Source organism: Schistocerca gregaria, chromosome 3 (assembly GCF_023897955.1).
Source record: "Schistocerca gregaria isolate iqSchGreg1 chromosome 3, iqSchGreg1.2, whole genome shotgun sequence".
Lineage (NCBI taxonomy): Eukaryota > Metazoa > Arthropoda > Insecta > Orthoptera > Acrididae > Schistocerca > Schistocerca gregaria.
Genome location: NC_064922.1, coordinates 336,061,124 through 336,077,265, shown reverse-complemented (window position 1 = coordinate 336,077,265; position 16,142 = coordinate 336,061,124). Strand labels below are relative to the sequence as shown.

Below are 16,142 nucleotides of genomic sequence, written 5' to 3'. Positions count from 1 at the left end.
CCCCTGTTTACGCACACTTCCTTTCGCTATCACACTAACAATTCCTTGGTGCCTCAGGATGTGTCCTATTGACCAATCCATTTTTTTAGTCAAATTGTACCACAAATTTCTTTTTCCTCCAATTCTATTCAGTACTTCCTCATTACATATTTCACATACCCTTCTAATTTTCAACCATTCTTTTGTAGTACCACATTTCAAAAGCTACTATTTGCTTCTTGTCTAAACTGTTTATCATCCATGTTCCACCTCCATATAAAGGCTGTACTTCTAACTATTACTTTATGAAAATATTCTCTAACACTCAACTTTATATTTGGTGTTAAAAAAAAAGTTTCTGTTTTTCACAAAAGCTTTTCTTCCTATTGCTAGTCTGTATTTTATATCCTCTCTGTTTTGACCACAATTACTTATTTTGCTGCTCAACGGCAAAACTTATCTACTACATCATTTTCTAATCTGATTCTTATTTATTTATTTATTTATTTATTTATTTAGATTTCTTTTGTGTAAAGTCATCAATATGATTGCTTTTGTAAATGTCAAGTACAGTTACAAACATAAAATACATTTAGATCTTAGCCTTACAGGTAGTAATTAAACACTAAACTGATGCTTGTCAAAATACATTAAATCTTACACATAAGCCAATTATTTTTTATACATTGTTTTACAGGTCTTAATCTCAATCATTTGAAATTCGTTTAGTGAATAGAGACACTTTTCAACTAATAATTCTTTTAGTTTTGATTTAAAATGCTTTTTATTACTGTTTTTCATGGACTCGGGCAGTTTATTATACCATATCAGTCCATTAGTATATGGGCTCTGGTCCGTCATTTTTAATGTTGTTCTTTGTTGGTAGTAATTCTATTTGGACCTGGTGTTGTGGTCATGTATATCACTACATTTAGTTACTACAGTTTTCTGTGAGACAAAAAAAGTAATTAATTTGTAAAGATGCAAAGAGTATATGGTGAAGTACTTGTATTGTCTGAAAACATCACAGCAAGTCTTTATAGCCCAATCTACGTATAATCCTTAAACTTCTTTTTTGTAGCAATAATACTCTGTTACGGTGAATGTCTGCAGCACAACCCCGTACTTCTATACAGTAGCTACGATGGGGTTAGATTGTCCCATAATACACAGTTTTAAGCATGTGATGGGTACCATTTTGGACAGTTGGCTAAGAAGATACAGCCCATTGCAGATTTTTTTACATACAGTGTTAATGTGGCTAATACACTGGAGGTTTGAGTCCAGATGGACCTCTAGAAATTTACACTAGTTTGCTTCCTCTGCCACTATGCCGCATACCTCATTCATGCATGAGTGGTGTGAGCTGCCATTTCTAAATATTAGCATCTGGGATTTATTTACATTGATCTTTAATCCTTGTGTATGAAAAAATGAACTTAATTCTAGTATCCCATTACTTGCTGAAAATTTCAGTTCCTCACAATATTTACCATGAAATAAAACTGAGGTGTCATCAGCATAACTTAAAATGTGTGAATTAATGGGGTGTACAATGTCATTAATATATGCTAAAAAGATGAAACATCCAAGAATTGAGCCTTGAGAGAATCCCTGTGTCACTGTTTCACTTGTGGATTTAAAAGTTAAGATTTTATTGTCAATTTTATGTGTAAATTTGGTACACTGTTACCGATTCACCAGATAGGTGGATAGAAGTTTCATTGATGAATCATTAATACTGTATGCCCACAGTTATTTTAAGAGAAGCTCATGGTTTACTGAGTCAACAGCTTTGCTCAGGTCAAGGAATATTCCGGCTGTGTGTATACCCCGCTCTATATTGCTATATACTTCATCGAAGAAACTGGTAACAGCAGTGGTCGTGCTTAGGTCTTAGGATTCTCACAACACTGCCTCATTTTATGACTATATTACATTACCCCTGTTTTAACTGTGTTAATATTCATCTTATACACTTTTTTCTGATACTGTCCATTCTGTTCAACTGCTCTTCCAAATCCCAAATCTTTTGGTGCCTGTGAGAAAAGTGCAATATTATTGCCAAACTTCAAAGTTTTCATTTTTTGTCCAAGAACTTTGACAATTTTTTTCAAATTTCTCATTTGTTTCCTTCACTGTTTCATCACTGTATGCACTGAATAACATTGGGGAAAAGTTACAACCCTGTCCAGTCTTGTTTCTACTACTGCTTCTCTTTCATGCCCTTCAGCTCATGATCTATAACCTGGTTGCTGTATAAATTGTAAGTAACATTTTGCTCCCTGTATTTCACCATAAAACCCTAAGAATTTTAAGAAGTGTTTTTGAGTTAACATTGTCAAAAGCTGTCTCTAAATCTGCAAGCACTATAAATGTAGCTTTGTGTTTTATCAGTCTTTCTGAAAGCCATAACATCAGTATTGACTCACATGTTTCTATACCTCTCCAGAAATGATAATGATCTTCTACATGGTTGGATTCTACCAGTTTTTTCATTCTTCAGCAAAAAATCCATATCAGTATTTTGCAACCACAGATTTATAAACTGATACTTCACTAATATTCACACTATCAGCACCTGCCTTTTTGAAATTGGAATTACTTTATTCTTCTTGAAGTCTGTGAGTATTTTATCTGATCATATATCTTGTGTATCAGTTGAAATAGCTTTGTCATGGGTCTGCCAAAGATCTCAATAATTCTGAGGGAATGTTGTCTACTCTAGGGACCTTGTTTCGACCTAGGTCTTTCAACACCTGTCTAATTTTGTTTATAGTCTCATCACTAATGCAGGCATTTGTGCTGTGTTTGGGTGTCTGTGTTGTTGAATGTGAAAATGTGTTTGTATGTGAACGTGTGTGTGTGTGTGTGTGTGTGTGTGTGTGTGTGTGTGTGTGTGTGTGTTTGTAGACAACTTCTATCAAACATTGTGTACGCAGAGAATGACAGCTAACTAAATAATAAATGCAAAAGCTGAGGCCTATTGTAACTACTCATCACGTAGTGAGAGCATTGAATAGTTGATAAGCACATAGAGAAGAAGCTTGACAACAGTCACTTTCTGACTTCAACTCTCTGAAGTTCAAAAACCAAGGTACAGTGTTCAATTCTTCTTCATATGACTAACTACTGCTCACCATTCCATTGTTTAATAGGTACTATCTTTTCTAATTCCATTGTTTGCTTTCCAAACAGGATTTTTCATTATCATCTTCACTAAATGGTAATGTTCATATGAAACTCACCGATTTTTTCCTTGGTGGTGAAGGTGGTGGTGCTGATGGAAGCACAACATCCGGCAACGTTGTTTTGGATTTGGGTGGCAGAGGCAAATGTCGAGAATCATCTGATGAACTTTCATCATTCTTTGAAGGTAGTCTGGGATCTGGTTGGAGATAGTATCCATCTTCATCCACTCCATTTCTAGGTCCCTTAGAATATAAATTAAAGTTGTAAGAATCTCAGTCTAAAAATTTTTATGAACCATATTGTGTTTAACTAGGTGTGGTCCGATGGAGATGGTAAGCTAACGCTTCATACTTTTGCATTGTGGGAACAATTTATCTTTTCCATAGTGCTAATCTGATACTAAACCAACCTTTCCTGAAACCATACAGCCATAGCCTCAGACCCTTCAAAAACTGCTTTCTATCTCATAATCAGCTACAGTAATATATGCATTTATAACAACCAAAAGGCGTTCATAAATAATAATATTAAGAAAGCAACATCAAAAATAAATAAAAAAAGAACCACTGCACAGAATGACATCAAATTTGAATGTCATATTATTGAAGAAGGGGGAAACATTACAAAAACAAAAATGCTTAGTGAAAATTCTACCACTAGTTGGCACTGCTCACAGGGAGCATGCCAGCGATAAGTCCCTGCAGTCGCAGTCCCCTCTGTGCACTCGATGGCTCAGATGGATTGAGCATCTGCCATGCAACCAGAAGAGCCCAGGTTCGAGTCCCAGTTGGGGCACACATTTCCAACTGTCCCCATTGATCTATATCAACACCTGTCAGCAGCTAATGGTATTGATTTAACTGTAATTTCATTCTAGAGAGCTGCATGGTCACCCCAATGGCATCTGTTCTTTTGGGCAGGTCCAAAAGAACAGATGCCATCTTCATATTGTTAAGGGTAACCTATTGATGACCTTCTTCAGTGCAGATGCACATGAACTGCCTGAACTCTTACAGGACTCAGTTGATTGTCTGCCGAAGGTAATGGGTATAATGGCAGGAGCAATACGAATGTAGTGTGTGGAGTATAAGGTAAGAATGTGGGTCTCACGGGGAGCATACCTGTGATAAGTCCCTACAGTCACACTATGGTCTGTGCCCTCAGTGGCTCAGATGCATAGAGCATCTGCTATGTAGGCAGTAGATCCCGGGTTCGAGTCCCAGTTGGGGCACACATTCTAAACTGTCCCTGTTGATGTATATCAATGCCTATCAGCAGCTAATGGTATTGATTTACTTGTAATTTTATTCTAGAGAGCTGCACAGTCACCAATGGCATCTGTTCATTTGGACATGTCTGAAAGAACAGATGCCATCTTCATAAAATTACCCACGTTCAGGAGTTGCTTCATGCTTACCTGTTAGTAAGACAAACATATATTCTAGAATTTCTTGCTGACATGGAAGTGGACAATGAATGGACATGGAACTTTCTCTGGATGGACAAAGTCCTTTTCCATCTCCAAGGATATGACAGTACAGAGAGTCGCAGAATATGGGCAATGGAAAATCAGCTCGTATGTCAACTGCTACACTCTTATTCTGCTAAGGTGACTGTGTGCTGCAAATAGATGGTATCACTTATCATAGGGCCATATTTTTTTCAAGGAGATGGATCCTGCAGGTCATGTTACATGTATCATCACTGATAAATGCTATGGGAGTGTTTTGTGCACCAATGTCATTCCAAGCCTTCAACAGTGTAGATATGTGGGTAGGGCATTTTTATGCAAGTTTGCACTGCTCCACACATTGCCATCCAGTGAAGCAGCTGCTACAGAAGCATTTTGGAAATGCTAGAATTATCAGCCATCACTTCCCTACAGTCTGTCCATGCAGTTCACCTGATCTTAATCCATGTGATTTCTGGCTGTGGTGTTATATGAAAGATTAAAAATGTAGCTGAAGTGAAGGCATGCATTGTGTAACATATTCTGAATGTGACCCATGGCACAAAACATTCACACATGCTGTTTCTTGATTTCACTTTGAGACAGAAAACAGTGAATAGCACAGTGAACATGTCTTGCACCAGTCTCATGATAATTAATAACCATTTTATTCATTGCTTTTTATGTGGTTGCCTCAGGACAATTAAAAACCAATTTCATTGTTGCTTTTTATACAGTTTTTGACCTCAGTACAATTATAAACCGATTTTTTCCATCTGATGTGGTGTAACCTTATCATGGTGGATGGGCTTACCTAACTAACAGTGTCATAACTGCTGAATGCCAAACTTGTGCAGTCATGCGCATTGGACAGTAGAGTTGGTTTAATGTGAAACTCAAACAGTAGCCATTGTATTGAAATTTGTCTGTCATATGTAGCCAAAATCGTTTTTAATTCTTCTTCTTCCCATTCTTCAGTAACATTCCATTCAAATTTGATGTCTTCTGAGCAGCTGTTCCTTTTTTACAGCATTTTACAACTGGAACTTTAATCACCCTGTGCATGTCACAAAATAGTTTCTTTTCTTATAGCTACAGTAACTCCCCATTTAAGCAACACAGATATCAAATGATGTGACGTCGGTCATAATGTGGTACCTTCATTCTTCAACATCAAATAGTGATTATGCCCAGGAAATGGGTCTATGAATGTTGAAACAGAAGTTGTGCTCTTATTTATGCTTTGGTTCATTACATTATAAACCCCATTATCCACTGTGGTTGGAGAATGAACAGCTTCAGAAAACTCTAAAATTTGAATAACTGGAAGGTAACAATAAACAGGAGGACAATATACTGTAAATACACTTGTAACAATGTGGGAAAAGACAGATTGCTACTTACTGTAAAGAAGACATGTCAGTTGCAGACAGGCACAATTAAAAGACACTCACATATAACTTTCAGCCACAGTCTTCATCAGTAAAGAGAGACACAACCACAACATTCATACATGCATGCACACACACACACACACACACACACACACACACACACACACACACAAGCAAGAACACCTCACACACACAAAACTACCAGCTCCAGAATTACGGGCCAGAATGCAGCCCGAGATGCCAGAGTTAGAGGTCGTGTGTGCATGAGGTGTGCTTGCTTTTGTGTGTGTGTGTGTGTGTGTGTGTGTGTGTGTGAGTATGCATGGCTTGTCTGACTTGAGATGTCTTTACAGTAAGTAGCAATCTATCTTTTCCTATGTTGTTGATACTCCCACCTGGAGTTTCCATTGTTTGACTGTAAATATATTTTTGAAACTCAAAACACTTAATTATGTGAAAGAATTGATGTGTATGTATGCAATGTCCAACTGTTAAATTATGAGATCAACAATTCATTCAAACTAAAATTCATACAGCATTATAAACACAAGACTTGAAAATTTGATAGGATAAAAAAGTAAAATTATTGTGGATGGAGACTGAGAGCTTAAAAGTTCTTCCATTTTTTTAATAATCACATGTCACTTAAAGGGATTGCGAGCTGCTGCTCCACAGATTTCAAGGCTGTTCCAAGCCCTTCAAAATTAAATCATCTGCAGTACTTTGTCATCTCTATGTCCTTGGTTTACTGTTAAGAACTTTGTTAGTCATTTCTTAATGTTGTCTGCCTGTTCCCAAAGTGTTGATGTTTCTCTCAATAATATCTTCAAGTTTGGTAATATTGTTTGATTTATCTTAAAGAAATAAGTTTGTTAATGTCAGATGCTCTCTTTATGATTCAGTAAGTTATCCCACAGTGATTGTTGGGTATCTTCTTGAAATGTATCTTAAGCTTCAGCTGCCTACTATATAGCATGCTTAAGGTATGCTAGTCCACATATGTTTCTGTATAGGTGTATTATCACTAGGGTTTATGAGCAGCTTTTGAAGCAGCAGTTTCCAATAACATCATTTGAAGGTTTCAATCACACCTTTTTCCATGAGCTGAAATCATCTTCTAACACTGTATGGAAAAACTTCACAGTCATTTCCCTATGTTTCAGTAGCATTTCCACTGGATGAAATATAATGTGACCCAAGCAAAGAGGAAATTTCTTTGGCAATTCCTTAGACATTGGGTAATGTTCAAGTTTTAGGACAAATTCATCATGAATCTAACCATAAAAAGAGGCCTACAGTCACCCTTCTATGATTCTTTTTGTTTTTTCACTAGCACTCACTCTTTATTATTTTCAGCAACTTTTTCCACTCACATATTTTCATTGTGTGTTTTAGTGGAAAGTCCGAGATGGAATAACAACAACATGAAAAGGATAAGTTGTTATTCACCACATACACTCAGTTCTACAAGAAAGTGTATGCCATTATCTGTATGAAATAAAAGACACTATTATGAATATACATTTACAAGAAAAATACATGTTATTACTAACTGCACAATTACCTAATAGTTAATCCAATCACCATCTTTATTCATTATAGCTTGGCATCTTTATGGCATGCTTTTCATGAGATTTTCTGCATATTCTCTCAGTAATGATTTCCGTATCATCCTGACTTTATGTGACAGCTGCTTCAGAGTATATATTGGCTTTCCTTTAAGCTTCATCTTAATATACAAGCAAACATTTTCAATCAGATTTGCATCCAGAGACATTGCAGGCCAATCCATCGTGGACACACCATTGTCTTGTTTCCATGACATCAGCTGCTGGCTGCAATGTTTTGGATCATTATCCTTTTGAAACACCCTGTTTGCCTTGTTGAAACCAAACAGCTTCTTGATGGACCTCAGAAGGCATTTTTGATAAAATATTGGACATTTTTTCAGTCTTTAAATTGTCTGTAAATAAGTGCAAATAGCCAAAATCGCAACCGACTGAACGAAACATGCAACTCTCACACTGTTTATGTATACACTGCGCCAAACGGCATTGAGTATAGATTTGAGACCACTACCAGAGATGTTGCTGCAGACATTACATTTAAAGTTGTGTACACTTTCTTGTGGAACTGACTGTAGATGAAGAGTTGAGTTGCAGACAGCCAAAAAGAAAAAGAATGCTTGAAATATTTTCAGCTTTTGAACAAAGTCCTTCACATCCAGAGACAGTGGGAATTTGCGTGTGAGTTGTTTTTGTGTGAATGTTTGAGGGTTCAACTTCTAAAGGACTTTGTCAAAAAGCTAAAAACATTTCTAGTCTTCTTTTTCATTGTGCCTGTCTGTGACTCAGTAACCATTCTACGTGGTGAATAGTGATCTATCCTTCCCTTATTTTTGTTAATGTTTTAGTGAGTAACATCTCAAAATTTAATCCTGTTTCTTCAGCACCATACAGCTGATCAAATGTATAACTCTCTTTCTCAACCCAATCTTGAAATTCTTCACAAGACAGTAAAGCTTTTATACCATCATCTGCGAACATATTGTCCAAAAATTCTAACTGTGTAGACTGTAACATAAGCCAATTTCACTTGCCAATGATTTCTTCTCATTGCCACAATTTCCAGAGAATATGTTTGCCTTAGACATAATAGTGGGACCAAAATGCACATATCACTACTCAATTGCTGTTGAAACCAGGAGTGGATGTCTTCACATGTTCTCATGATAACTGGCAGCTTCATATTTTTTATCACCAAGAATAGACAAGGAATGTACCACAAAATTTATCAAAGCTTTTTCTCTTTCGTCTGCACTTTCAGCAAATGGTTACGGCTTCTAACCATTATCAGCATGTTTTATTGCTTCTAATTTCTCCTGAAGTGAAAAAACATTGTGCACTTCTGGTTTAATGTTGTGTATGGTACAGCAACACTGGCAAGCAACTGAAACACATGCAACAATTATGCTGGTGTTTTATAAGCACAAACAGCACCTGTTCACAATTCAGAATGAAAGCAGATAATAACACTGTTAACGCAGCACAAGAGTGTTACCCCCCCCCCCCCCCCCCCCCCCTGCCCCCCTCTGAAACCTGGTGTAACTAAAAGGGCTTATTTGAGTACAACTGAACCATGTGAGTTAACGAGCATTTTGCTTTCATTTAAGGATGTGGCCGAAAGAGTCAGCCTTCAGGAATTGTGAAACAAACCCTTTCATCCAGGACAATGTGCCACGAAGAGCGCAGATTCGCCACGAGATGGGGAAACCCATAGACGTCTATTGTGCTGAATGAGGCCTAAGTGCTATAGTGTGGGAGTGAGACAGATTAGAACCTATGTCATAGGGAAACCCAATAGGAGCCGTCTGTGGTCAGGGAGACATAGCAGTGTTAAATATGGCAGACCTAAGTTTGGCCATAAAGAGAAACACTTATGAAAACTATTTATTTCTGTAGCAATTCAGAGAATGAAGCCCCAATAATTTTAATCTACCATCCATCATAAATTTTCATAGTGATCCCAATAAAAATTCAATATTGATCATCTCTATAATAGTTTAGGATTTATTGTTAAAGTGAAATTAACAAGTTTTGTAACAAAGACCTAAATGCTAAAATCTGAACGCTTTGGTCGATCTTAACAATCAACATTTCTTATAGAAGTGCACCATTAAAATGACAAATGTTGTAAATATCAACTATGTAACTTTATTTATTTAAAAGATGTATACATTTAAATTATCAGTATTTTCACTTAAGCATCAGATCATCATTTCCTCCACACAAAACACATTGAATAATGACAGCATGACACCTTATTGAATCATTAGGTAATAGAATGCTTGTTGTAAAGTTTAATGAATAATAGTTACTTTTGTTCTTTATTTATTTATCACAAAGCGCATTGGTGGAAGGCTACTGGCCATGGCATTCAAAGCTAAGAAGGAAATTGTGTTGGTTTTATGTAAAAGAATTCAACATTTATTATGAAATGGATATTATTGTAACTTCATTTAGAACTTGAAAGTGGTCAAGTTTTGCTTATTTAAATATGTTTAAATGTAAAATAAAGTAGAATAAGCTGTAGCCAATCAGATGGATGGCTTCAGGAAAGGGAACTGCACTAGTCGGTTGAGCAAGGATGTTCGGAATGGCGGAAACGCGGCTGGGGACTGGCAGAGGGATAGTGCTGGTGGAGACACGAAAGCAGACGGTCGATCATTAGGTAGCTAGGAAGTGAAACGGCTTAGAAAATTTTGCATTGCGTGGTATCGCAGGACTTAGTCTCTGAGCAGTGAGCAACCACATGCCTGGTGTGAACTCTAATTTTTCACGTAGTTAAACGGGCTGGAGTATTGGACTTGTAATTCACGATGAGATTGTGAATGATCGAACTGCGTCAAATGTACATGCGCTCGAGTGCAATACTAATTCTAAATATGACCACTTTCACTATTAGTTTGCTTTCAGAATGAACATTATTCTAATCAAATTGCAACTGTATGTCCTAGATCATTTGTGGGACATTAATTTAGCTCCCAAGATTATTATTACTATTGTTATATGTTATATTAACATTGTATGTTTCATACAGTGTCGCAAACTTGGCATCAGTCAGACAATTTAACCAAAGGGTCACTAGTGTCTAATTAGGGTGTGTAATGCAACACATGTGGTTCAACCCCCAGGCAAGTTTGAGCCAAGACATTTTGACGAAGAGAAATCACATGTGGGCTGGAACATCTTTGGGATGTTAGCTCGCAACCACAATACAAATGAAAATACATCCCTTAAGGTCAATAAAACAGCCCAATTCACATAAAATTTAATAGCAGGTTGAACTTATTTGCCTCCTAGAACTCTCAGAAATACAAAGGAAGGAGGAAGCTAACAAATCCCAAAATACTCACTTTTCTGCAAGACAAACAAATGCCCATTCCAGCTTCAAACAACCAAAAGCTTGACAATTTGTTCTTAGACAATGAATTTTCTATTGTACATAAATGTGTATCGAGTAATGGAACCAATAACTGGCATTCTGTACAATATTTTTTCACTTTACACCAACAGAAATTTTGGAATTTAGTGGCATGGCATGGCATGACATCGCACTTGTAAATTTAGATACCACAAAATCATTTGTCTGTTTACTTACCTGTTCTTTAATGGATTCATAGACTTCAGAAAGTATACTATCTGCATCAGATGTGACGCGTGCTCTGTTATCTAATATTTCATACTCTGCATCTGGATCTGGGTCAGAAAATGTAAGGTTGTTCTGTGAAAAGTGAAGGTATGAATTCCTTGTTGACCCTGTGTTCAGATTGTTAAGCGAAGTCATTGAAGACTGGTGTGAAGTGGCTGCACTGCCTGTTTCTGGCGAATGAACAAAGTGGTTTCTTTGACGAAGAGATTCTTCCCGTAATGAACTCGATGAAGAATGCAATCTGTTCATAACTGCATCAGCCTCATTGAGTTTCATTGTTGGATTTCTAGGAGGTGGTGTAGGAGGTGACTCAGATCGAACTGCCTCATGATTTTCTCTTATATCATTAATGGGAGGCAATGAAGCTCTTTTGGCACAAGTTGTAGTCACACTTTCGGTACAAGAAATACCATTTTGATGGTTATTTTCTGCTCTGATTTTATCGGTCTGCATTGGACTTGATACATTTTTCCTTCCAGATTTTTTTTCATTACTTTGGTTTAGCACAGCTGCCCTTAGTGCTGCGACATCAGCAATATTTTCTCCATCGAGGCTTTCATAAAATTCTTCATCCAGCTGCAAAACAAGAAAATCCGGAATAAATAAAAACAATTGTCAGTATTCACAGAAACATAATTTTATCAGACATGCAATTAGAACAGTGCATTGTAATCACAACTTATTTCCCCTACAGCCGAAATGGGCTAGGATCCAACTCATGAACCATGCCCTGGCATGAGGGCCACAGCACTCAGCCCAGTTGCACATTTTCCCCATCACCATGGCACACTGTCTGTGCATGAGGAAGGGAGAACTGTGAATTCACCACATTTAAATGGCTATACAGTTGACTGCATATGACTTGGTTATATATTTCACATTTCTCAACAATTCAGATCACAAAGAAAAGAATTTTTCAGTACTACTTAATTATTTTTGGCATGCTGAAGACATACTATAAATTTTATCTGGTACAAACTGTCAGTATATGGACGTAGGAGAACAATTTCACAGATTTTCACTCTCAGCTTGCCACATAATCATGACTTTTTTAGTTTCATAACCAAAAAAGGGCTTTCACACATCTATGTTGTAACAGTTTTGTAACCTCTTTATGAAGACATGGAAACTCTACCCCTCTCTCAATTACGGAATTGAACTATGGGGCTGTGCAGTTATTGTACATTTAAAAAGAATACTACTACCACAACAAAGAGCAATAAGACATATACATGGGATGGGACATAGAGATTCATGTCTTGCAGTGTTTGTGCAGCACAAATATCTGGCAATATATTCTCTGTACATCTTCAAAGTAGTTATATTTTTTTATAAGTCAACCAACAGAAGCTATCAAGGGCAGTGATGTACACGATCGCAATTCTAGAACAAAGTGTAACTATTTCCGTAACAGAGCAACATTAAAAATGACTGATAGAAGTCCATATATCAGTGGTTTGATTTGATATAACAAGTTACCAAACTCTCTAAGAACATACACGGGGAATGTTTTTAAAACAAAATTAATATCTTTTCTAATAGAGAAATGTTTATGTTCTTTCAACGAATTTTAAGATAGTGATTGTAACATGAGGCATTAGCACATCAGTTGTAATGTGATAAATGTAAAAAAGAGACATAAGAAGCAACAGCTACAGAGTATAGTGTATTTTATGAGTGTAAATATAACCATAGTATTAAGTCTGACATTTGCAAAAGCCATCATTACAATGGCTCCATGCAAAGAAAATAGAAATAAATAAATAAATAAATAAATGTAGATATCTTGGACAATTTTAATATAAAAGTATTTGTTTTTAATACATGAAATACATTTCAAATCAATCAAATACATCTCCTTGTAGACAGGGGCACTTTCAACTTAAATCGTAAATGGTGTCAAACACAGCTCAAAAACAAATGTAAGATTCACAGTGTCCTCAAAACTTTCAGAAAACTGCAGTCAGGCACCATTAATGAAGCTCAATAATAGTCTGTATAGACAGAATTTATTTAAATATGTAATAGCTTAAGCTGAATGCAAGATAAATTAATGCACATAGAGGATAAACAAAAAAATAAGTGTCTGAAAAATAAAAGTTAACACAAACCAAAAGAAAACAAGTGTTGCCGTCTTAAAATAACGTCAATTGATGGTGCTACAAAATCTAAATTACAAGCTTCAAGTAAGTCCTAGTAAGGCTCTAAATTTTTCAAATTTTATTTTACTTAGGGCTTTGACAGAATATCGACTTGTTGCTCATTTGTGCTAATGTGCTTTAACAGAACTTTCTTAACAAAAAGTTTCTCCCTCACAAATTTTGACATCTATATGCTTAAGTTCATGATCAAACTGTGGGTTTTTGCTAAAGCTCATTACTGACATCTTCATAAAGCACAAAAGCTCTTTGACTGTTAGAAAAATAAGTGAGCCAATGGGTTCACTAGTTGCTGAACTTAAGGCTACAAATTCTGATTCTTAGATGCCCATGATATACTATAACCTGAAACTTGAAACTCTGACCCACCTCCACTCAAAAAGGGCATGATTTTAGAGATCACACAGCCATACAGTCCACAGTCCCACTTACCCACTTATAGAGGCCACCAGGGTTGGTCCCCTGGCAAACTCTGACAAGCCACTAAAGAAACAATATTATTTACGCAATCACACTTTAATGTTTGGCCTATTCTGTAGCCTGTATTACTGTTGTCCAGTCAATGTGTTCAGTGTTATGCACAAACTGTACTTCATTGCGTCTTACATGTTTCTCTATGAAGTACTATATTCCATAAATTGCGTTTGTTCTTGCTATAGAAAACTTGGCAACAGTGGGGATTACATTTTCTCCATGTGTTAGTGTGAGTGTCAAGTCACCCAACGAATGTCTCTATGGAAGAAATACTCCAACATCTCACTGCCCAGCAGCAAGCTCTCACAGAACAACAGCAAGCTCTCGCTGCCACTCTAAATCAAGTGGTCGCTGCATGTTTACGGCAGGTTATGCAGGTTACTCTCCCATCAGAGCAACTGTTGAACTTTCTGGCATACGATGAATTGCCTGAAGAGTGCAACTCCTACAAGACATGGTTACACCAACAACGCCAGGTTTTTCAAGTGGATGATGCAAATCTGTGTAGGCCTTTCTTTCTTTCTTGGCTTTTGCAATGCATTTATCAGCTCTTGTGCCAACTCATGCCTTCACAAGAACCAGCCATCTTATCATTTGATGAAATGTGCAAACTTTTCTCAACCTATTACTGTCACATACCACATGTGATTGCAATGTGTGTAGAATTTTATCGTTGTCAGAAATATCCAAACCAATCTTGCAGAGCCTGGGCTGCAGAATTACATGGGTTGAGCCATTGTCATAAACTTGACATTAATATCCATCATGAATCCTACGCTGATCACTTGGTGCATGACGTGGTTATTCATCTGGCCCCAGATAGGGTAGTCCGCAAAAAAGCACTTCAGTATGAGAATCAGATGCTTACAGATGCACTCAATATAGCACAGTTCTTTGGAATGTCACAGGCTGCAGGTTATCAGACTGCTGTGTGAGAGGAGGTGTCTGAAGTTGCTCAGTCAATGTCTGTTATACACATTGCAAGTGTTCAGGATGATGGGGAAGTCATTGCAGCAGTACAACGTTTGGCTCAGTGTTGCATGTGGCAGCACTGATTACAGCCACAGCAGCAATAGGACATGTCACAGCAGCGGCTATATGCCGCCCTTCTGTCTTGCCCATATTGCTTCATCCAACATGAGCAAGCTGCGTGCCCTAAGCATTGGGTGGTTTTCAACAAGTGTCAAAAGAAAGGTTGCATTGCATCAGTGTGTAACTCCTCTTCAGATGTGGTAGACACAGTAGACCAATAGACATTAACTGTGCCTCTACCATGACTGTTTCACAAAACAAATTGTTTATTGGGTTGCGTGTATTCAATAAACTGCTAAAAATGCAAGTGGACACAGGAGCTGCAGGGATTTTAGTAAATGCACAAACATACATGGACTTGAGCTCCCCTCCCCTTCGCACAAGTTTCATGGAAGTTGTCTAGCTACAATGAACAGCACATTCCAGTTCTAGGCGAGTTCTCCACTTCTGTCTCTTATAAATCTGCTGTTCGCCCTTTCACCTTTCTTATTGTTGATCATTCCCATGCTGCAGACTTGTTCGAGTTAGATATATTTAACACTTTCAGTTTCCCCATTGCCAATGAGATAAATTTTGTCTCAGATAAAGTTCCACATCAGATCTTCTCCTCTGAGTTTTTGTCTCTGTTTTCCCCAGGGCTCAGTTGTATTACTGGTTTTATGGACCACATTACCATGAAAGAGTCCACATGCCCTCAATTTTTTCAAGAGCGACAAGCTGAAGTAGACCATTTGATGTCGCTTGATGTCATTCGGCCTATTTCTTCCAATGAATACGGTACACCACTGGTCATCGTTAACAAGCCAACAGCTAAGCTTCATCTTTGCAGAAACTTGGTGTCACAATTATTGCACAGTCCATGATAAATAGATACATTTTGCACCACCCTGACAAGTTGTTTGCAAAATTAGCAGGCAGCCACTTCTTTTCCGAGACTGATTTGTCAGAAGCATACCTCCAGCTCCCCTTGGATGAATTCACTATGGTGCCTTCTTGTTGCCAATTCACTTTTTGGCCTATACCAATAACAATACTTGCCTTTTGGTGTTGCTAGTGTGCCTGCAAGTTTTCAGCATTTTTTAGAACAGCTGACAGCCTCTGTACCCTGCTGCATCAGTTACCTTGATGATATGATCGTTTTGTGTACTTCCACTAAAGAGTACTTTAGCAATCTTAGATTGCTGTTTTCTGCTTTGCACTATGCGAGTCTCAATTTTTTCAGCCAGGTACAGCTGGGGCACTATGCAGCTA

General features: G+C 37.3%; 1 protein-coding gene and 1 long non-coding RNA gene across 3 annotated transcripts in view; one reads left to right on the top strand and one right to left on the bottom strand.

The window, feature by feature from the left end:
* LOC126356236 (uncharacterized protein DDB_G0284459-like) overlaps window positions 1-16,142 on the bottom strand; it is a 399,334-nt gene that overhangs the window by 62,261 nt on the left and 320,931 nt on the right. For both annotated transcript variants that reach the window (XM_050007061.1, XM_050007063.1), the window contains exons 14-15: window positions 11,176-11,802; window positions 3,228-3,413 (exon numbers count right to left, since the gene is read on the bottom strand). In XM_050007061.1, coding sequence (XP_049863018.1) covers window positions 3,228-3,413; window positions 11,176-11,802 — 813 coding nt within the window. The remainder of the gene's footprint in view (window positions 1-3,227; window positions 3,414-11,175; window positions 11,803-16,142) is intronic.
* Window positions 1-16,142, top strand: part of LOC126356238 (uncharacterized) — a 34,241-nt gene that overhangs the window by 14,148 nt on the left and 3,951 nt on the right. The gene's annotated exons all lie outside the window — the stretch shown is intronic.